Here is a 22941-nt window from a genome sequence, read left to right as displayed (position 1 = left end):
TATATTAAGGATAAATTGGGAAGGCTATATAAAAATCCAGGTTAAGATCATTTAAAACATGCCATCAGTGCTTGGTTCAGGAGTAAAGCAAGCAGAGGCTTTTCCTAAAAAAGCAGGTGTAAAGCTAGGTAGATTTAAGTGTTAACAGTTTTCAAAAAACAAGTGCAACCAAGAAAAAGCTATCCTGATCAAACCTGCTTATGCCATGCTTAACCATTCGAAGGGTAAGATGCTATAAACTATTCTTTAGATGAAGCCTACATTTATGCTTCTATTTTTTAGGTGGGAAGAACATCTAGGGCCTAAAGGTTTTTCCAAAACACCTAGGTGCTAGGATTGCTTGGAAAATTTTAGCCAAACAAGAACAGGAATGATTTTTGGAATAACTACAATCACTATTCCAGTTTCACTTTTTCCATGCTTACAGCTAAAATTAAGGACTCTCCTAAAAGCTGATACACTTAAAACCCACATACATAGAAGTAACAGTTTTTTTAATAACAAAAACATTGGCATGCGAACCACACCATCATTACTTAGATCTATATTTTTAAAAATGTATAACTAAAATTCGCCGTATCAGTATCAGACCCATACCGGTACCACACTAGCATAGTATAGTATGCCACTGGTTTCGATACAAATACCATCTAATACTGTGCCCGGTACCGTACAGCATATCACGGGTACCGTACAGCATATCACGTGCATAACCCAATAATCTAATTCAGAGATTCTGGTTGCTAAGCAGGGATGCGACCGGCAAGCAAGCCACAGTATCACCCGCTGCCCTTTAGATTAACTTGGAAATGGACACAGGAGACCCGTGCCTGCTTGCAGCCATTCCCCCTAAAGAATTCTTTCTGCCACTGTAGGTAGAAAATTACTACTCCAATTTATTGTTTCTTCATCAGCTGAGTTCAAGCATCTTATATTAGCAAGGCGTGGTCCACTTCCTGTGATAACTCAAGAAGGAAAGCTCACAAATACAATGTATGGAAATGAAAACAGATAAATAAATGTGTGTTCATTTTGCTATAGTGTAGTGATGCCTACTGCTTCCCCTCTTCTATTGTACATTTTGTCATCTGGCCACAGTTACATCAAGACACCACTCCCGTAAAGGAAACACAAGTAAAGCCTCTAGAGGCCAGATCGCTATACAATTTTTTCGGTAAAGAATACCATAAATAAAAGCAAATGTCGGTTAAAAACATTACAGTACGCGAACTTCATAAAAAATGTAAGTTCATCCTCGAGCACCTTCAGATTTTGGCTGGCCAATCCAGACAGCCCAGAGAACTCATAGATTGAAGCCTATGGGTTCATACCTGTTTGTGGTACCAATTCAATATAGGTAAATTAAGAGATTGGTGCATACCCAGAACAAGGAGGAACCGCATGCAAGATGACCCCTCAACAGGATGCAAGTTTGGCGGAATGCAAGTTCAAAGAGAATACACCGATTTGATCGAGCCTGATGGTAATCCTTTAACTGGAGGTATCAACCTCATACCTTGTGACAGCTGTTTCTGCCTTGGCCTGCGAATGCCATGGACTTTCCCAACAGCCCACAAGATTGTGGAAGATTAATAGCTGCACCAAAAAATGTGGCATTTATTCCACATTTCACGGAATTCCATATCATTTTACCTTTTTCCTTCCTTTCTTTGCCCTTTTAGGAAAAAGTTCACAGCCCTCAAGAAGAACCTCATGGTGCATTTGTTCCCAGACATCTCCAAACTGATAATGAAATCTCTCCTGGAACCAGCGTTTAATCTCGGTATGCAAAAACTGAGGATCTTGACTCCAAGCATCTCTCAGCATAGCTCGGCTATCAATGATTCTTGACCCAATCTTTAACCTGCTGAGAAGATCCCCAACCCTTCTTTGCCCCAATGCTTCAGGCCTCAATAAGCAAGATGGTAGTGCAGCCAAGAACTTCTGAAAGGATCCTAGGCATGGCAATACTTGTCCTTCAAGCAAAGCACAAGCAAATACGGACGCACGAAGGATATCATTCTTGATAGGTAATCTATGCAATGGGAGCTGCCAATTATGCCGCCCAAAAGTAGGGCTGACCCAGCAGAAGACTTGGTCACTTAGAGGCTCGTAATAAGGTTTCGGGTCTGTAAGTGGTGCAGAGAAGGTGCAAAGAGAGATAGCATACTTGACAAGCCAATCTGACTTTACACTGGTCACTCCATGCATATATGGCCTCTTTGTTTGAAGAAGTTCAGTGTAAACTAGAAACTCTGGTGCTGATCGAGAAACAGAAGACCAGCGGTGGAGAAACACTGTATCCTTCAAAGCACAAGATTGATAGCGAACAGCACGAGCCCTTCCATCATTTTCTGATGATTCTGAAATAGTACGAACACGCTTTGCAACTCTATCTGCCCAACCAGCACATATAGACTGCCCTAAAAGCTCCTCTTCGTTCATTAGTAAGGGATGCTTATCAGAATGGATCCTCCAAGAGAGCTCCACATCATCAGCAGTTCCATGATTCCATGCAAATTCCTCACAAAACTTGCTCTGATAAAATATCAACTGTAGCAGCTGTTTCCTCATCTTGGACAGATCTTCCATTGTTTTCAAGTGAAGCGAGTTTTCTTTGCAGAATTGCACCGAGTTTTCTGCAAGCTCAAAAATTTGCAAAGCATATGCAATAGTTAAAGCATCACTACTGGGATTACAAAATCTTGCACGAGCCTCTCTCTCCATGGCTTTTACCTTTTTCTGCCTCAGCTTTTCCTCCTGGTCCTTCATTTTCTCGGTATCAGACTTTTCTTGATCAATATCATTGTCCCCATGGTTTTCCCCAAACTGCATCAGGAAAGGATTTTGAAAGCTTAAAGCTGATGCAGCAGCAACAGCATATCCTAGCACAAAATTTGCTCTGGCATAGCCTTGCTGATTCCTCATGATTTGGATAACTGTCAGAAGCATGCGGGAATGACGAGGACTCATAGGGTACTGTGCCATCGCCCTCCCCATGGGTGTAAGTCTTCCTTGGCTGTCAAGTGCCTCAAGAGCCTTTAAGCAAAGTTCAGCTTCCACCAAAGCTTTGGTCTCGGGAGGTGATGGAAACGGGAAATTTGCAACCTTAGAACACATAAGGAAACAGAGAAATTTAGAAAAACAAACATTCAAAAAAAAGGACAAAGGAACAAGAAAAACAGGTGGCAAAGTATTGTGCTTTTGAAACCTTATCGATGCCCATGAACTTCATGAGGAGGACAACACCATCTACAGGAATCTTGGATATCTCAGGACAGGAAAAATCAGGAAACAAATCATCTTTACTAAAGGCAGCAGATGAATAGAGGCGGTAACAGTGGCCAGGTCCAGTTCTTCCAGCTCTTCCAGCACGCTGAGCAGCTGATGCCTTGCTTATCCACTGGACTTCAAATGCTGCCATCCCATTGGTGTAATTATAGGTCTTGACCTTTTCTTTGCCAGTGTCAACCACATATTTTATGCCTGGGATGGTCAAAGAAGTCTCGGCCACATTAGTAGCAACAACAACCAGCCGATCTCCTTCAGGAACCTCTTCAAATACACGGAGCTGTGCAGAAGCAGGGAGCATCGCATATAGGGGCAAAACATATAATGCACCAGCAGAACTAGTAGCAACTTCCATACTTTTTTCTAAACTAGGAGCATCAGGAAGACTTGGTTTCTCTTTGCAATCTTGGTTGGATAAATTTCCAGCTAAAGCCTCAAATGAAGCCTTCAAAGAAGAAAGGCTTTCAACATCATTCAGAAAATCTAACACCAAACCAGTCTTCTCTGGGGCTTCAGACTTGACAGAATCTTCATCTCCACTATCAACTTCCAGCTCACTCTCTGATTCTGCATCAGATAAATCAGAATGCATATCTGGATTGTTTCCATCCTCCTCATAGGAGCTAAACCTGTCAGTTTGTTGGTCTAGTGAATTGCTTCCAATCTCAAATGCTTCATTGATTTCCTTCATATCCAGATCTGAGCTTGCAGTGATTTCGTTGTCTGTCTTCCTCATAGAATTTTTTTCTTTTAATTGTTCTGATGCTCTTTGCAACTTTTTACACAAGAACTCCACTTCCCTTTGTCCAGTGACAAATACAAGTATGCCACCTGGTGGAAGTCTCTTGTGAATTGACATGACCTTTTTATAAGCTTGTCCTAAATAATCTTCTTGTGTCGTCTTTGAAAAGTGAACTGTCACAGGGAATTGTCTGACAGGAACCTCTAAAACAGGTGGGGGTTCATGAAATAATTTCCTGTTTGAGATGAAGTCCTCAACTCGCAAGGTAGCACTCATAAGTATAAGCTTTAATTGAGTGATCATATTTTCAGGACTGATTTTTCCTCCTGAAAGCATTTTCTCCTGCTGCTCTGCATATAATTTCTGCCAGTGCATTCATAAAAATTAACACAATAGTTATTTGGCATAGATGAACAGAAGTGAGGAAGTTTAAATATAATTCTAACCTGGCGAAGCTTTATAATTCGAGAAAGCATTCCGATGAGTATATCCGTGTTCAAGCTCCTCTCATGAGCCTCATCCAGAATAATTACAGAGTATTTCTTTAGTAAAAAATCACTCTGCACAACAGGCCAATCAACTGGTATTGTAAATGGAAAATGATGACTCACTAGAAAGTTAATAGGAATGAACTAATATCTAAAAGACAAAATTTAGCATACATAATTGTATAGTACCATCAAGTCACATGACCGACTCCAGCATCTAAAACATTGCATCAGTCAAGGCACGTTCTAATTCAAGGATACTGGTAACTAATCAACAAGAAATCATGCACTTGTAGCCAACCCAAAAGCACCTTCTCCCACTTTTTCTATTACTCAGAGGAAATAAGAATGATTGTATATTACAAATACACAATCTCCAGCACTATCTAATGGTGTCTGAGTAACTAAATCCAGCTCTGTGTGTGTGTGTCTGACATGCAAGCACACAGACAACTTGTATGATTACCAGAAACTGGAAGATAATGACACAAAATAAAATCAACTTCAACATCTTAGCTAAAAATCCATCAATACAACGAATACTTTTTTTTCCCCTTGAGCTAAGGAAGGGCCAACAGGCCAACCCAAATACAACAAATACAATTAATTAAGCTAATGGGCTGATAATCAGTTCGTATGTTTGCCCCTTCCATGGTGATCAATCAATATAGCAGTGCTTTACACGCTTGCAGAAATTCAATTGACACCTCCCACTTCAAAAGCAACCTTCCTAAACTGTACCTCATTTAATCTTTTTCTCCACATCTAGTTGGTCCCATAAGGCAGAACCACCTATCTGTAAGCAACCCTAAATAGACTCCATGTTTTATTTCTAGAATAACACACTTGTATTGATACCAATTCTACTGTCGTCTTTATTGTTAAACTGGCTCTCATCTTTGTAAAATGCTACCTGTTGTAGTATACTATTAGTATTCACTACTTTGCGCGAAAAAAAGTCACTTGGTCACCTTCAAATTCATCAAACATGCGCATAACATTAAACATCTCGTCTTGTGGGAAATTTATTCAGCTCAGGACCTTGTGGTTACCACTCAATCACCAAACACTACACTATACTGCAAAGAAAATTTTCGCGGTTCACATCACAGGTGAATGTTATCTTTTCCACCTCAAGGATCCTTAACTTTTGAATTAACCTGAAGCATGCATGACCATATGCACATTACCGATCCCACAATTTTTTTTTCTAATCATTCTCCAACAGCCCCACAATTTTTTTACACATCTGTGCAAATTGAAGCAAAACCCATCCAGTTGAACATAAAGTGCACCATCTAAAAAGCTTAGAAACCCAAAAATGAAACGCTTTGGAGATTTTTCACTCATACATCAAGTGGTCCTAAAAAACAATAACTTTAACGACATGGTATAATGTTTAGATTTGGTCTTTCATTTACAAGCATCCAGATAAATTACATTTTTGGTTTGTATGTATTTTAAGATGTATAGATCATGATCACTGATTGGACTCTTTTTAGAATTACCTTACAACATTGATATCGTCCATTTTGTGCTAACTTCATGCATAGGAAAGACCTCCAAAACACAACTGTATTTATATAAATATTTTAAATAGTATAATTTTAGTATTATAAATCATTACCAGCACCTTTAAAGGCCCTCTATTGATTGAATATTGGTAGGACTGTGGCAATTGGACAAAAGGATACTAGATTAACTCATGTATATGTTTCAGTCATGGATTAAGTGTGATTGGCCTGGCATAGCATGACAAGACATATATACTGTCACAATGCCTCCCTGGCATGTGCCATTGGCACAGTATCAACTACAAGCTTGTACCTGGCATGCTACAACACCAATGCATGCCAAGCACTAGCATGGCACGACATAGTATGCACCATGCTAGTGCCAGGCCAGCACTCCAACATGTGATACTTCATCCTTGGTTTAAATACACTTCATTCTGGTTCAAATTTGTCCTAAGATATGTTGATCATGTTAAATACTTCAAATCTTTAATTTGTTTATGACCACCAAGCTCTTCTTTTCCTTCTTTTTTCCAAGATCAATAGGTAGCTTTCATTTTTATGACCAGATGATCCCTAGGTAGGAAACCTCCGATACATTTGATTTTCATTCAAGGCATTTCTAAATATTATAGATCATGCTGAACAGCATGATGTCTGAATTTCAATGGCCCATCATTTATTTTGCACTAACAGGATTCTAGACAACCTACTACAACTCTAGCATAACTACATAAAGACACATTTATATGCAAGTAGTTATGCATATATATAGAGAGAGAGCAGAAATAATATCTCGTATATACGTTTCCATTACAAGTATATTCCTGATACTTTTTTGCCATTTGTATAATAAGAAGGCCATGGGCTTTTGAGTTGATTTTTATTGCTCTGAGGTCAAGCCGTCCCTCTATTCAATTAAGCCAAGTTGACCAAGGTTAAGACATGGTCTGACTAAACATACAAATGGGATAAATAAATTTCAGCTACAAAGAGGAAAGTATCTCAGATTAAATTATCAATGCCCAGAAAAATCCTAAAAACACAAGCCAACTCTAGCAGCTATGAGCTCAAGCCAATCTTAAAAATAGGTTCAAATCAACCCCAAATTTTTGGTGCTCCCACCTAGGAATGGATGGAAGACAGGCTTGTATAAACGATAACAATGAATAAGATGTTCAACAATATATAGCAATGTTATTATTGATTGCAAGAAGTTATATATTATGGCACCTGTACAGTTTTAATAAACACATATGTCTAGCATTAAAAATCTAGAGAAATATATGCTAAAGCGAGTGGAAATAATGTGATGCAGCACAAGATGCAACTAGCAGGTACTATGATCAGCTGGACCATACTAAGCTTCGCAGCAGCCAACAAATTCGTGGTTGTTGAAGTCTTTGCCCGCAAATCCACTGACTTCTGGGATGCTTGGCATGGTCTAGTTGGTTATAATACTTATTGGCTGCACCTTATACTGCAACATTATGAATCCACGAAGATATGAAGTAGACATCATCTTTCCAAAGTGGCATTTCAAGTTAGGAGATTAATAGACAATGGAATATCAAAAATTCAAAATAACTACCGCTAACAAGTTATACCTATTGACGTGATTTTTGAATGGATCAAGGATTTTTCAAATTGGTGCCCATACAGTGCCGACCACTGGCCGACATAGTATGTGCAATGGCACATAACATGCTAGGAGACAACTGTCATGCTGATTTACAAAAGAAAGGGGTTGTCTTCACACATTCCATGCCTACACACAAGTGTCAAACTGATTCACATACAGACACATTAAAAAAAAAGAAGACTGTTTTCACACTGTTAAGCTCAGCTTGGTATACTATGCAGTAACAGCAGGTGCAGAGCACTGGTTCCCTGTCAGTAATGGCACTTACAGCCAGTAAAGATTGGTACAAGTGGCTCCTAATCCATGGAACAGATGTAATTTGTGTTTACTGAAGCATATTTCTGGCTGCATATGTAATCAGACTAATAATAATGTTTTTCACCTTTAAAACATGCTCCCCTTCAATATAACAAAACTATTAGTAGTACCTACTCTAGGGACATTTTGTTTGACCAATAGACCTTGAATTGGTTGCCCTAATATTCATAAAGATAATGAGAATGCTTGGTTGTATGCAAACATCATGGTCTCCCTCTCTCATTACTCTCATTTCTCTCTCCCACTTTTCTTCCCTCCGTCTCTCTCTCTCTTTTTAACTTCTATTGCATACTACATAATAAATAATTGTTTTTCCTTTTCTCCAATGTTTTCTTCCCTTTACACAGCAATAAAAAAATCTGATTGCTGCAGAACAGCTGATCACATTCTTAATCTCATCCTAAAGATTTACATTTTGGTATTACAGTTGGAGACACTATAACATCAGTCAAGGATTACACTGGTGACGAACAACTTAATTTCATAGAAAATTAAGTATGCATAAGTTGGAGTTTCAGTACGCAACCTGGACTTCTCGAAGCAAAATGCCATCAGTCATAAACTTGATGGAGCAGCTATCTCCTATCATTTTGTCATGCCTAACTTGAAAACCAACCTCTTTTCCAAGATGGAGTCCTAATTCAAAGGACACTCTCTTGGCAGTGGCCAGAACAGCTACACGCCGTGGTTGGGTAACACCAATGATTCCTTTTCTGTCACTATGATCACTTGACCCAAAGCCAGCTTCATATAAGAACTGCAGCATGCCATTAAAACAGAGATCAATAAATAAAAACAGAATTTAGTGAAATGATATTGCCACAGAAATTAGTGAAGTGATATTGCCGCAATTTAAGTGTAAGAGGTATCTAGTAGGAGCATACCTGTGGAACCTGGGTAGTTTTACCGCATCCTGTTTCTCCACATAATATTACAATAGAATTCTCATTGATAGCTTCCATTATCTCCTGTTCCATCATAATTATGGGAAGATCTTTCCTCTTCTCCTCAACCTCCAAAGGCCTGGATACATGCACTACAATAGGAGCATTCACATGCTCTTGGTCCATGAAGTCTGGGGGAACCTTCATGTTTTGATAAGTTACTTTTGAATCATCTGCCTCTTTTCCCTGGAAGGGCAGAAAGAAGCAACCTCATCAGCTAAAAATCAATACAGAGATTATCTGCAGAAGCAATATCCTTTTGCATGTAGTCTAGCTTCAGAATTAGATTGATGTGTCATTAATGATAACACTCACAACGGTACCCAGAGAAAAATTCATCTGAAATTACTTTAACAAAGCATAAATGGTGCTAAAAAAGTGTTTGGTCTTGGTCAGAATTCATATCAAGTTGGTATCACACATCAATGGATTGCTTGAAGAATCAATAAAATTTGGTAAAAATCCTTACAACGTATATGCAAGAACAATAAAGTTTGCGATCTTTTTTTTTCAAACCCAACAAGCCTCCATCAAGGATCAACTTCAAAGTCTTACCTAGATCAACTTCAAAGTATTACCTATTACAACTTTTATGCATGCTTTAAGCATTTATATCAATGATTGTCGAACCGACCCAAATCGGGCAGTTCCGCCCATACCGAACCGAACTAATGCCGACCCAGGATGGTTTAATCGTGTGGGTTAGTTCGGCTATAAAACTCCCCCCCCCCCCCCCCGGGGGCCTCTCTCGAAGCGAAGGACCATTTTCATGCCCTAGCTCCGCTTCTCTCTCTCTCTCTTTCTTTTGACGCCGGCCACCGCCGAGAAGGTCCCCCCCCCCCCCCGGGCCTCTCTCGAGGCGAAGGACCATCTTCATGCCCTAGCTCCGCTTCTCTCTCTCTTTCTTTTGACGCCGGCCACCGCCGAGAAGGTTCCCCCCCCCCCGGCTCTCTCTCTCTCTCTCTCTCTCTCTCTCTCTCTCTCTCTCTCGACTGCATCGCGGACCTAGCAGTTGAAGGGCTTTGGGTGGAGGTGCTCCCTCTCCCCCCTCTCCAAATGGTGGACCGCCCTTCTCTCTTCCTCCCTCCCTCACCACTCACTCTTCCTCCCTCTCCCCCTCTCTGTGTCCCCTTCTCCCTATCCTTATCCCTCTCCCTATTCTGGTACACCCTAGAATAGCACAATACAAACCTGTACCTTGCCGAATAGGTCACCGACCGGCATGAGCCCTAGTACCAATTTGGCAAACTTTGATTTATATTGAAGAAAGTTTATCCTGTGCATAACAAGTGAATAATTTATTGTCGTTTGATGAGGCTAGAGAAGGGTTGGATGTCAATGTTCTATGGAGATGATTAAGAAGTTATAAGATATCTTATTCAAGGGAAAAGATTGCTTTTGAATATATAAATAAATAATATAATGTATAATAAATAAAAGTTGATCTATGAAGTAGAAATGTGCACCCGGAGTTCTAGACAAGCATTCAATAGCATTAAATCTCCAAGGAAATATTATGGGACTTTAAGAAAGACTTTGTTATATGAAGAGTATCAGGCTAGGAAAAGGGGATGAGTATAAGGCAAATGTCGTAAATGAATCTGCCATGGTGATCTGGCGTATTCAGATTTTGATGCAATGAGCAGTCAAAGATCCTTCATTGGCAAGAAAAAAGAGTTGTCATTCAAAGATGAAGATTGAAAACAACAAATTGACTTAGACAAACACTTTGGAGTGAAAGAAAGACATTGACAAACACAGAGTTGGGAGAAGTAATAAAACATAGCTCCTTCAAAAGGCACAAGAAATACTATAAATGGCATACACTGATAATGTTACAAAATAAAATAAAAATAAAACACATTAAAAGGATGGTAGATTTAACTTTATGAAAGGTATGAGAATAATAAGATACCATTAGTTGTTTAATAAGTCTTGAAACATACCTTTGAATCAGTCTCGTGTCCTCTATCACAACTACTCGAAATGAATGCTGAATGTTTCTGCTCTTCTAGACTGCATGTACTGATCTCCTTATCTGGAACTACCATGGTCGGTGGCACCACATCTGTTCCAATATCCACAACCGCCTGACTCTTGTTCGTTGCTGTTGGATGGATTTCAACAGACTTGCTATGTTTGCCATCATATCTTTCCTTACATTCTGCAGGCAGAACACTATTATCACAACAAACATTTTCTGGATCGCTTTTTTGGTGATTGAGCTTCCCAGTGACTTCATTCTCATCAAAAACATTCTGACCGTTCTTCTTAAATGGTGAAATGTCCTCAGGCACATCTATGCCAGCCTTAGAAAGTTGGACAGCTCGTCTGCGTTTTTCCTTCATAGTCTCAGCCTACATCACAATTAATCAATGCAACAAACTAAGTTTTAAAGCCAAGTCATAACCTAATTGCGTAAAATTATTTCCCAAGTCAAAACCAATTTAAGTATTATTAATTGAATATTACATACTTGACCAATAGTGCCTGAAGAATGTAGAAGAGAATACGCACCATCCCATATCTTGCATTTCCTGCAGCAGAGCAGAGAATCATTGAGAGGTATCAGAAACAAGTTATCACAGCAAATGTAATAAAAACACCACCAAAATTTTTTTTTTTTAAAAAAGAAAAGATGAAAACTTGTCATTCATTTGAAAGCTTCATCAACAGTTTCACTATAAGGAAATTAGCATACTCTAGAATCTTAATACTTCTAGCTTGCAGCAGCTTCTTTTGCTTCTCCTCCTGGACATATAGAAAAAGAATCAAAAAACAAAATAAACCAACAAGAATAGGTATTCAGAAAAAAGAGAGGAACAAATTCATAACACACCAAAAAGTTACCTCCAACTTTTTTAATTTCCTCTGTTTGCTTTTGCTCAAAACTGGAACTTCCTTGTTCTTATTCTTCTTAGAAGCCTTAACAAGAGATGCAAGAGCTTTTAGAGGCAATCCTACCACCACCCAATTAGAAAATTTTCCACAAAAATACGTATAATTCTTCTTAAACACTCGATTAGCATGTTCCGTACCTTGCCTTTGTCTTTCGAGTTGCTCTTTTTCTTTTCAGGCAAAAGAATCGCATTGCTTCCATCTGCACTGGAACTACAATAGCAAAACAAAACACACAAGTCGCATCAATGAAAACCTTAACAATCTGCAAAAGCTTCTGAAATTCATTATTCGAAGAACCACTCGGTACCAATATAATTCTCAAACCAAAGTCCTCAAGAACAAAACTTACTTCAAACCATCTTGAGTTACTTCCGTCCCGAGCAACTGAACGGTCTCACCCGAAGACTGATCATGATCATTAGAATTCGACCTCATTCTCTCCCACGTCATTCCAAAATCTGCACGAAAAGCCCACTTTCCAGCGATCCTTAATCGAAAAAAAAAGAAAAAGGACAAAACAAAACCTAGAATCTACTTCACGTAAACAAGATGACCTGAATCAAATAATTTGCAGAGTAAAAATAGGGCTTATTTTGCCAGTAAAAGAGAGAACGGACAGCAAGAACAACTTATACGATGATTTCTCTTCCTCTTTACGCGGGCTTTTGCTCGTATTCCGATCGTGAGGACGGCAGGTTCCAAAACCCCTAAACCCTAGGTTTTGGAAGAGGGGCGGCGAAAGAAGAGGGAAAAAAAAAGCACGAAGGAAAGATGTGGCGTTGGATTAGTCCCACATCGGCTACGAAACGTTTAGAGAAGCTGGAGGAACGGCTATAAGTAGGAATGGCAGGGAGCCCTTTTAAGCTAACCCGTCCTGTCGGGGGGTTGAAGGCGACACGTCAATGATCGTATAGAGACGGCGGGTCGTGCCGACACCCAACGAAAGCGAACACACTCACTAAGGGCGAGCGACGCCCACCCCTACTTTAGGTGGTGCTTCGCCCGCCAATTTTTGGAAGGACTCCTCCGTGGAGGGGGCCTACCGTCACCAGGACAATAAAATAAACATTGTAATTTACTGGCTAAGGTTTTTACCTAGTCAGCAGTTTGGGAATATTAGATCAGTACTAACGATAATTGTGTGGGTTTTAAATTCCAGAGTGGTACCGAATTCGTTGCCATGTCAGATATCGTTCATGATCCTTAGGGTTCCAATTGATCCCATATGATTGTAATTAGAATCGAATTGGACACGTGCAAGTACATGATTAAGAAGGAAAAGATAAAGGGATCTGAAGAATGATTTTGCAGGTTCATCAATGCACAAATGACAATCTTAGTTAGACCACCCACTGTAGATGTCTTGGTCAATTAGATACCCCGGAAGGATTCAGTCGATCCCATCTACATATATGATAAGCATGGCTGTAGCGCCAGTAACATCTAGCCATGATGGGAAGACTAGACCTCTCCAGAACACGTCCCAACCGAATAGGATCCAAACTCAACAGAGATATAAATGATAACTGTTTCTTTTCTTTCTTTTTTTTTTTTTTCTTTTTTTTTCCTTTTTTTTTTGTATATCGACAGCTCATACACAATGGATATGAGTACAGCCTAAAGCATCAGACAGTAAAAAAAATGCAAGAGAGACAGAACAGAAGCATGGGTCTCCCAAATAAACTCGTCAGAGTGATAAACCGCATAAAATGCCACACAGTTCGCAGCACTATTGGCCTCCTTGAAGACATAGGTAGCCCGAAAAGCGCCGCCTTCACCTAAGAGTCGGCAAATATAATAGAGCAACCGCATCCCCCTAAAAGCACTTCCGGTACCCTGGATTCCCTCGATCACCATAGCAGAATCTTCCTCAAGGATGATGTGATCCACCTCCAACCTCCGTCTCGCATAAAAAGCACGCTCCCAAACAGCTCTGACCTCGGCACCGGCAGCAGACTGATATAGATGATAACTGCTTCTATTGCTAGCTTATAACAACAAAACATTGGTTTGTTATTTTTTACAGTTGGGGATCCGTACGATCATCATCCTCCTTCTTAGCAAGCTTGTCGATCAATAGTTCCATTGTCTTCTTGTACATAGGCATGAAATGATCATTTATCATAGTTCTGGAAAGCCGGATCTTACTGTATAATTCTCTTGGGGTTTCATAGATACCAACATTGCATTCATCAGGGATGACAGCAACTGGTTCAGCATCCGTAGCTGGCAGTGCGACCATGTGCATGATCCTGCCTGGCGGATAGAACTGGTGTCTCTCCAAGGCATCCGATGACATGGGTTGCTTGCCATCTACTGTTTTTAGCATTGCATGTTCCTCTTCAGTTATTTCTTTCACAGCAGCAGCTTCTTCTTCCTGAGCTTGAGCATTAGCAGCTTCATCCTGCCTGTCAAGTTCCTTTTCCAGGTCAAACCACAACTCACCTTCAGCCATTCCCTCTGCAGCAGAAACATTGGCCGTTTGATCTGCCTGAATGAGCTCCTCTTCCTCTATTTCCTCAAGGTCGGAACCCCTGGAACCGCTGAAGTGCAGTTCATCCACCAATGTTTCGCTGTTGCCATGATCAATAAAAAGAGACTCTGAGTTCCTTCGAGATGTAGCATGAGGTTCCAGTGAAGTTTCCGGTTTAGGGCTTGCAAAAGTACCAACAGCACGACGACGTGCACCCATGCACGACCAGGAAGAGAGTGAGGACCGGCTCCTAGCAACAGCCTGTGCAACATTCTGTGCTTGTTTCATCACCACCTGTGAGTTCATGGGGAGGGAAAAGCAGAACACTAACTTCAAATAACAGAAGATCCAATTAAAGGTTCAAATATTATCTAGTGCCGAGCAAGCTTATTCTCTAAAAGAAACTGTAAGACTTCAATAAGTTGAGTGGAATTGGTGCAAAACCATTCAAAAGTTTAACTGCAAAAGAGTAAGACGATGACAGTTCTTAACAAATGCAAATACAAATGGAGAATAACAGAAAATTCTTTCATGGTGCTATCCCAGAAAGTTCAAGCCAGAAAGTATATAAATTGATGATAAATACAACCAGAGGAGAAGAATTATTAACACTACATCCAGACAAAGTTAATATGATTATCAACATCAGAAATTTTTGAGAAGACATGGTATCTGAAGTGGATCGAATGCATTGATTCCTATATTCCAAAAATGAGGCATGAAATAAATAATAAAAAAAGAGTATCATAGTTAAACAACAAAAGAATAACCATATTTAGTAACCATAACCATCAATTAAGATCAGACTTGATGCAATCCCACACAATAAATTCCCACAAACATATTTTTCCTTAAAACATGAATGATCATTTAACAGATAGTAACTAAATTGCTTTGAAAAATTCCTTTCCAAGCATAAATATCCTTTAATCTGAATCAACTACATAAAGCAGCTAGCACTAACCTAGCAGAGAACCAACTTTTGCAAGGACCTAAGTTGCAATGTCAATTATCTGCTTAATTGGCATAATTATTTGACTTAGTCTATGATTTCAGTAATAGTAAGAAAAATCCTTTTACCTGAGTTTTGCTGGAGACGGGACGTAGAAATGCACCAGCACCTGCAACCCTAGCTCTTGCACCAGATATAGATGGTAGATGAGATCCTATAGCAGATGCAGAACGGTAAACAACATTCAAAAATCTCGTGTGCTGCACTTGATCCCTCAGATCATTTAACCACGATGATGCTGTCACCTGAATAAAATAAACAAAAAATGGATGCTGAATTATAAGGTGAGAAAGAGAGTCCTGAAATCATCATGTAAGAGTCAATGTCTAAGAATGCCTGATGAAATTGGATACAGTATAAAGATTCTGTTATGCAAAAAATATTAATAGCAGCAAAAAGACATAGTATGGATGAACTTCATACAAAATTTTCTTTTGACTACATCACTGACATACTTGGAGCACAAAATCAGAATCCTCTCAAGGTTAATGCATCAATTATCTCGGTGCCATTTCTGTGCATCATCATGTTTAATCCTATATCAAATATTCCAGATCTAAACAAAAATACAATTTAAATATTGATCAGAACTAAAAGCAGATCTCACCACGCTTCATACATTTTACATGATGCAAATTCAAAAACCAGGAATGTTGCTGAGCTTCATCCAACCCAAAGCCATCATAGTTTGCTTACAAAATAGTACAAAATAGCCACCTGAGGATAGACTCAAATCCAACATACTTTGGAATATAGAAACTCATGCATGAACAGAAACAACCATGCATGAACACAACTGCAATTTAGGTGAATGTTTCTATATGTATTAATGGGTGGATGCTTTTGTATTAAAAGATATACAACTTTAACTTCGGCCTAGTTTCTTCTCGAGCTTCAGCTTGGGTAGAAGAATCTGATGGTCCAGGGCTCCAGGCTAAGTCCTTATCTGTATTTCAGGCTGGAATCTTACCCTAACTGCTCATAATTTTCATCTCCTAGCTTTCGTAACATAGTTAAGACAAATTATCTTGGATTTTAATGCTACCAACATATAAGGGCAGCTTTCACTAACACAAAGCCCATCAACCTATAATTGCAGCAGAATTTTTAAATTATCTGTCAAATTCAAATCATAACATGTAAAAAGAAACCTCTTCAAGCAAGATGAGTTCTACTCCAGATTTCTTAAAACTAAAAACAACATGAAAAACCAGCGATAAATGTGTGGGTGTCATTCGGGGATTAAATGGTCATAAGCGACATACAATTATCATCTTATCATCAAAGCCAACACAATGAGGTTAAAAAGCCATGGATCAAGTTCGAAATATATACAGTAATTCTCATTAAACTTAAAGTCAACTTAACATAAAACAAATGAATCAGACTATAAAGTATAAACTATTAATGCACATATGGCATGCAATATGTAGAAATCAACAGATAATAAGTCAGGACAAAGCGGAAGACATGGAGGTACCTCAGAGCGAAGATCATCTACAGAAGCAGTTGAAAATGTGGGAACCAGGTCAGAGCCATTAATGACAGTAGTAATGAAGTGCTTGCCTGATTCTGCTAAGTCCCAAGTCATGCATGCAGCTGACAAAAACCAAATAATACTAAATTAATCTTGACCATGCATAGAATTATATGTTTTGCAAACCCAAAAACTAACTCATTTGAATTTTTATGATAAAAAGAGCGAATGACCACAAAATCAGGCATTGAGAAGAAAACCTCAGCAGAAGCTAAATGAAAATTTTCGCAGATGCATCCTATAAGTAGAAGCATTGATAGACATGTTTTCCAGACTTATGAGATTAATTCACCATAATAACATTATAAATCATAAACAGGTGCACAAGGGGAAAAACTACTGCTTCCAGTTATTGGGAAAATGAGTCCATAAAGCATAAGAGAAAAGGGGAAAGGAAAAAAATGTGAAAAGGTTATGTCAATAATTCTTTAAAGAACTTATCTAAACTTAGCTAAACCAATAGAAAGCTTTCCGGTTCTTTTGCCATGTTCCAGCTTTTAAAAGGTTCTCATTACAAGGTTTTTCAAAGCTAAGATGATTAGGGTGATACAGTACTCAGTAGAATAGCTTCTCAAAGTTTCTAACTGAATGAATGATTATACAAAATTTTGAAGAAGAATAAATGCATATTTACATGCATTTATGTAAAAAACAGATATATCTATATACAAATGTAATGGATCAAGATGCAACAACAGCACTCCGAGGATACATGCCTGGAGCAAATGCAACACAAGTACATGTAGAAAATTCTTTGTGTTCCCGAAGAATATATGTTAAAAGTGCAGCAGTGCCACCACCCAATGAATGCCCCACAATCTGGCAATTAAAACAAAGAGTAAGATCACTTGATATTCTGTAAATAAAAGCATAAAATTTATAAAGAGCTATGCGTACAGAAAAGAAACCTTTACACAAAAGCATCTTTTAGTAATAAGAATACAGGAACTGAAGAAACTTCATGCCATCCTCAAATTTCAACTCATTGACTATGCAAAAGGTTCTTCCTCATTTATATTAGTATCTTGATTCAGATAATAGTGCTAACTAGGTGGTACTCTAAAGTGATAGTCCTCAGTAGCTTGCCCTGGCTCTATAGCGCATAATCGGATGCATGAAGAAAATTGTGGTTGAATTACATAGCAACATTTTGCATACAGAAATAATTAGGCATTTTAAAAATGGTAACTAGAATAGCTACTTTGCATGGATCAGTCTTCAGCAGTAAGAAGCCACAAGGGCGTATCAAAAGAATGACTAAATTGAGTATGCTAAGTGGATGTTTGTCACACCTAGGAAGGCCAGAGCTGAAATAAATGCTATCTTGGAGAGGCCAGAGCTGAAATAAATGCTATCTTGGAGCCTCAGATATAACCCCAATAAGAGATGACATCATGAAGGACACTGAGCTATGGGCATGGTAATGAAAATTACATCAACTAGTGCAAGGGTCCCAAAAATAGAGAGGAAAATGCAATCGAAAAGATACATGGATGCTATGGTGAAGAATTTGTGTAGCATATAAGAGAACCCAAATAAATGAGATAACAATAACTCGAGCTGCCTGTACTTATTACACCTGAAACTATTTGAGAACTTGGCCATTCTTTTCATTTTCCAAATTTGTGATGTGCTTTTATTATCATCAAACTATTTACAAAATGGAAAACATTCTTTTTCATTCTGATTAAAAGTTCAGTTTAAAAAATCATTACATAATATATGCATCAATGTATAGCTAAAAATGGTCATATAGCTGAACTTTTCACGGCTTGTAGTTTCCACAAATTATATTGTCAAGGTAACCTCAACTCCATTCCATTGCAGTTTATTACATACTTCATGAAAAATCTTGGTTAAAGTAATTGTCATCCCTCCCCCTCTCACCACCTCTTTTCTGTTTTCCTTCCCTAACGTAACCTAGTACTTTTTCCCCTCTACCTTCTCTCTTTTGTATTTCTGTTTGTGCACTTCTTTTTCATTCCCAACTTCTGAGTGGGTTTCCTTTCCTTCTATTCAACAAAAAGTGGTCCTTAGAGCTCTCACTCCCATTCGTTTTCTATCAGTATGAGGATGAAAGAACTATATTTAATACCCTAAGTGGAGATTTGCAAATTGCAACAATAGCCAGACATGTTTGCCTTCTGTATTGTACCTCTCTGAAAAGTCAATAAGCCACATAGTGATTCTGAATCTAATCATTGATATGGATCCTACAAGCCCACAAACCACCACCCATCCCCACCCCCCAAAATAAAAACATAAACAAGGAAATAAAGGAAAAAGGTGTCATTATCCTACATCTTCACAGCTCTGTAGTTATCACTTTTAATGAATCTAATCAAATAGGTCTTATCTCCCTCATATTATCTATTCTATGGATATCCTTCTTATTTTATGTTCAACTCAACCTATTGTACAAATCATTACATTATGCAACGAACAACCCCAACATAAATACAGTAAATTTTGTCAACCTATAACATTCATTTAAAATGCTATAAAAAAATTACTAAATGAATATATTGTTTCTCACAAAGGAATAGGATTCAGGAATATTCCCACCTATGATGAAGTTACAAATTAAAAAAGCAAAATCTAGAATTTGGAGTCATAAGGAAATTAAAATAGTTATACCTTGACTTTGTAATCTGGATTCTCGCTAACCGCTTTAAGGAGGCGTGCAGTAGTACATTTTGCAATCCAGCGGGCTGCAGCAACCATTCCACAGTGTGCATAACCTAAGACTAGTTTGCTAACACCACCCTCATCTAAAACTGAGTGGTGAAAAGGGACCACAGCACCAGTTGCAGCGGTCAGCGTATCTTTGATGCTATGAGTCCCCCGAATTAAAAGAAGAAAACATTTGGAATTTTTATCACATAGAATTGTGAAGGCAGGCTTCAAAAGCTGCATATAATGGAAATAGGAGAAACGACCATCACTCTGATGAGGATAGCTAGAACTTTGAAATAAATTAGCATCCCGGGACATCTAAGCAATCATTTTTCCACAAAAAGAAGATATCTGGCAAAGCTATTTAATACTTACGCACCCCCGCTTTAGGCTCTTGAAGAAGAACATCTTCTAGGGCATAGCTTGCAGACTCCAAAAAGACTGGGAATGATTTCTTCGAGAAAAGTATGCACAGGTTCAATAACCTTAGGAGATGAATCAGCTCAGCCATAATTTCAGGGCCTTTGAGTTGTACGCAATTACCACCAGCATATGTACTTGCAACATGCAGATTGCCCTGAAAATGCATGTATTAGGTTACCATATGATGAAATTTTACACAAGTAACATCATTCAATTGAAGCAACATCTACTTCAGCAATTCGTGTTATGTTATAATAAGGTCAAGAGTCTAGCAAAATAGAATGATGTTCAAGATCCATGAAGTTACTTAAAGGCCAATTGAGCAATTAACTGTTTGCATGCCATGCAGCAAATAGATTCTTGAGACAAAATGCTACCAAGAGGGGACTTGCCAATAATAAAATAATTTCTTAGTTTCCTATTTTTTATTCAAATATCAACTAACTTTTCTTTTTAAGAAAGAAACATTGATAACATAAGAAACTACGCCACTCTTCAACTTAAGAATATATCCCCGCATGTATTAACAACATTCATGAATTTACACAAAAGAAAATAAGGTGAATTATCTCATAACAACTCAAAAGCAACAAAGAGCAAGTAAAACTTGAATACATCACCAATTATATCATTCAAGTCAGCATCCCATTAAAGAAAAAAAACAATATTATCCATTACACATTTCGGCTCTCAAACTATCACATTACATAAACCAATTTAGCATCTCCTCCTCCTCTTTAGTACAACTCACATTAAGAACCATAACAATCTACCGCCGAAATATGAACAATCTTTCTAAAGTTCATAAAATTAAGAAATTTTCGTACTGACATAAAAAATTCATTTTTTCATAATAGTTCCAAATAATATTCAAAATTGTTCCTTTCGACATCTAATTCTGTTAAAAACTTAAAATTATTCGTAATGGAACTCCACACAAAAGAATCAGCTCCATAGAACTCAAAAAATTGATAAAAAAGGAGATTATAGACTGATGCAAGAGTCCAAACAGGCCGATCCAAAAGCCTACTCGCCTGCCGCCTCATGAGATACTTGATCCCGAAGGCCAAGTCTCCGATCGGCCACTTCCCGAGCGTCTCCGAGTACGTGAACCGGAGCGTCTCCGCCAGCGTCGCCACCGCCTCCCGCCACGTCGCCGGCGGCTGGGCGGGCCCCAGCCGCCGGGAGACCCTCCTCCTCCCCGCCCTCCCCAGCCTCGACACATCCCCGCGGTCGTCCTCCGTCTCCTTCGCCGCCAGACGCCTGTTGAGAAAAAAGTAGAGCAGCATCGCCATCCCGGCCGCCGTCGCCATCGTCGCCGTCGCCATCGGAATTTCCACCACGAATTCCTTCCGAGAACCCGATCGGATATCAAATCGATAGAAAAATTCCCATTTCCTCGAGTTGGGATCCCGAATTTGGGAGTGGGAGAAAGGACGAAGTTGTCGAAGCCGTGGGCATTGGGACCTAATACAAGGGCGCTCTAATGCAGCAGCCCTTCTCTCGTAATAGCGTCAAAAGAAGTTCTTGCAGAATTACTAATCTGTCCTTTAAAATTAATGGTCCCGCTTTTTGCTGGCTATAAAGACCCTATCTTTTGTGTTATTACTATAAAACTTCCTTATCATTTAAAATATTTACCTAAATTCTTGTAGATTGTTTTACTAGATTGATAATAGATAAGGATCCCAACAAGCTAAACCAAGAATAATTTTAAATTGCTCGAGCACTACTTATTTTGTACCTGATTGTAAGATTTCAGCTTGAGCCCAAGCTAAGTTTGATTTATAGCTAAATACTGAATTAAAATTTTTACATGAATATAAAGATCCTATATTTCATCATCTTATTGTATAAAATTTTATATCTATTAAAAATATTTAATTAAATTTTTATAAACTATTTTACTAGCCTATATAGATTAGTAGTAGAAATGGTTGCCACCAAGCTAAGACAGCCATAATAATAAATTGCTTGCTAGCTAAGTCCAAACCTTAATGAATTTTCGATGATCTGTTCTCGAGCTTCGCAAAAATAATTTTTAGATCGTTTGTAACTTAAAATCATTGATGCATCTCAAACCCCTTTCTAAAATTTTAGTAATATTTGCACTCTAGTTTTAGTATCATGAACTAAATTGCAAATGTCAACTAGCACTATAAATTGCTTGCTTAATGAAGAGTAGGGGAGGGGGTGGGTATCCTTCCCTGTGAAAACCTTCCACTGAAAAAAAACACTATAAATTACCAAAAATAATAATTCATGTGATAAAATAAATAGAGGGCTGCCAACCGCTGTTCTAAGTGCGCGGCCACCGACGCGCGGACTTGAGTTGCTAATAAGAAATATAAACACTTTTTTTAACTCCGTTGCATGATATTAATAGATGGATTTAAAACTAAAATGTGAAACAGGAAAATAATATGGTCTTCTTCTCTGCCCATCGTCGCCGGTGGCCACTTCTACACCACTTCTCCTCGGACGCCGCCGTCAGTGAGCCTTAAGTTTTAAGTCTTCTTTTATTTTTTTACGAACTTCTTCGCTGTTTTTCTTCAGCGGCGGCCGCTTCGTCACCATAACTCCAATAAAAACAAATAACTCTGCCTTAAGAATACAGGAAGCACGTTTTTTTTTAATTATATACATAATAGTGAGACGAGAACACTCAGAAGTTCAGATTAGAGTCCATACATTTTGTGAATGACTTTACATCAAACTAAAACAGGTTAAATCCAAGATCTAACAATTGAATTGACGCTGCGGGGAAGAATTGCATGAGGATGCTAAAAGGACAAGAGCAGCCAAGATTTCTTTTAATGTATCTCGTAGGACTTTTTAGAAGAAGAGATAGAAACGTACAGATCCAGCCTGTTTTTTTTTTCTTTTTTCACCTTCTTTCTCTTGAGACCATGCTAAGTTGGATGGGTGCCACATACTTGCATGATAGATCATACAAGCATGCAAGACTACAGATCATCTC

The 22941-nt window shown here is 38.6% G+C and overlaps 2 protein-coding genes across 5 annotated transcripts; both read right to left on the bottom strand.

Moving 5' to 3' along the window:
• Window positions 1–996: 996 nt before the first annotated feature.
• Window positions 997–12675, bottom strand: FAS4 (RNA helicase family protein). 4 transcript variants are annotated; one of them, XM_088702691.1, is made up of 13 exons: window positions 12395–12675; window positions 12190–12298; window positions 11978–12050; window positions 11790–11864; window positions 11641–11690; window positions 11416–11476; window positions 10886–11296; window positions 8880–9125; window positions 8522–8752; window positions 4480–4593; window positions 3212–4396; window positions 2737–3108; window positions 997–2639 (listed from the first exon to the last, which is right to left on the bottom strand). In XM_088702691.1, the coding sequence occupies exons 2-13, from the start codon at window positions 12288–12290 to the stop codon at window positions 2598–2600; spliced, it is 2961 nt and encodes a 986-aa protein (XP_088558817.1). In that variant the 5' UTR covers window positions 12291–12298; window positions 12395–12675; the 3' UTR covers window positions 997–2597. The 4 variants fall into 4 exon arrangements, with proteins under 4 accessions (XP_088558817.1, XP_038974308.2, XP_038974309.2 ...); XM_039118380.2 differs by having other exon boundaries at window positions 997–3108; XM_039118381.2 differs by having other exon boundaries at window positions 997–3108; window positions 12458–12675.
• A 681-nt stretch (window positions 12676–13356) lies between these two features.
• LOC103711439 (lipase class 3 family protein) lies at window positions 13357–21453 on the bottom strand. Its single transcript, XM_008797578.5, has 7 exons — window positions 20996–21453; window positions 19918–20115; window positions 19500–19772; window positions 17579–17681; window positions 16806–16924; window positions 15394–15570; window positions 13357–14607 (listed from the first exon to the last, which is right to left on the bottom strand). Exons 1-7 carry the CDS (start codon window positions 21287–21289, stop codon window positions 13861–13863), a joined length of 1911 nt encoding a protein of 636 aa, XP_008795800.3. The 5' UTR covers window positions 21290–21453; the 3' UTR covers window positions 13357–13860.
• Window positions 21454–22941: the final 1488 nt, after the last annotated feature.

The sequence above is a fragment of the Phoenix dactylifera genome, chromosome 8 (genome assembly GCF_051530095.1).
Source record: "Phoenix dactylifera cultivar Ajwa chromosome 8, Ajwa_hap1_PhDact_Kaust_v1.1, whole genome shotgun sequence".
Taxonomy (NCBI): Eukaryota; Viridiplantae; Streptophyta; class Magnoliopsida; order Arecales; family Arecaceae; genus Phoenix; species Phoenix dactylifera.
This window is presented reverse-complemented; position numbering and strand designations above follow the sequence as displayed.

Coding starts and splice junctions, on each gene's coding strand:
- FAS4 (XM_039118380.2), bottom strand. CDS start 12,290: ATGACGTGGGAGAGAATGAGGTCGAATTCTAATGATCATGATCAGTCT. Junction 11,691..11,789: donor GGAAATTAAAAAAGTTGGAG/GTAACTTTTTGG, acceptor CTATATGTCCAG/GAGGAGAAGCAAAAGAAGCT. Junction 4,594..8,521: donor TTTTGCTTCGAGAAGTCCAG/GTTGCGTACTGA, acceptor CCTGTTGTGCAG/AGTGATTTTTTACTAAAGAA.
- LOC103711439 (XM_008797578.5), bottom strand. CDS start 21,289: ATGGCGACGGCGACGATGGCGACGGCGGCCGGGATGGCGATGCTGCTC. Junction 15,571..16,805: donor TAGATGATCTTCGCTCTGAG/GTACCTCCATGT, acceptor TATTTTATTCAG/GTGACAGCATCATCGTGGTT. Junction 14,608..15,393: donor CCGTCTCCAGCAAAACTCAG/GTAAAAGGATTT, acceptor ATGAACTCACAG/GTGGTGATGAAACAAGCACA.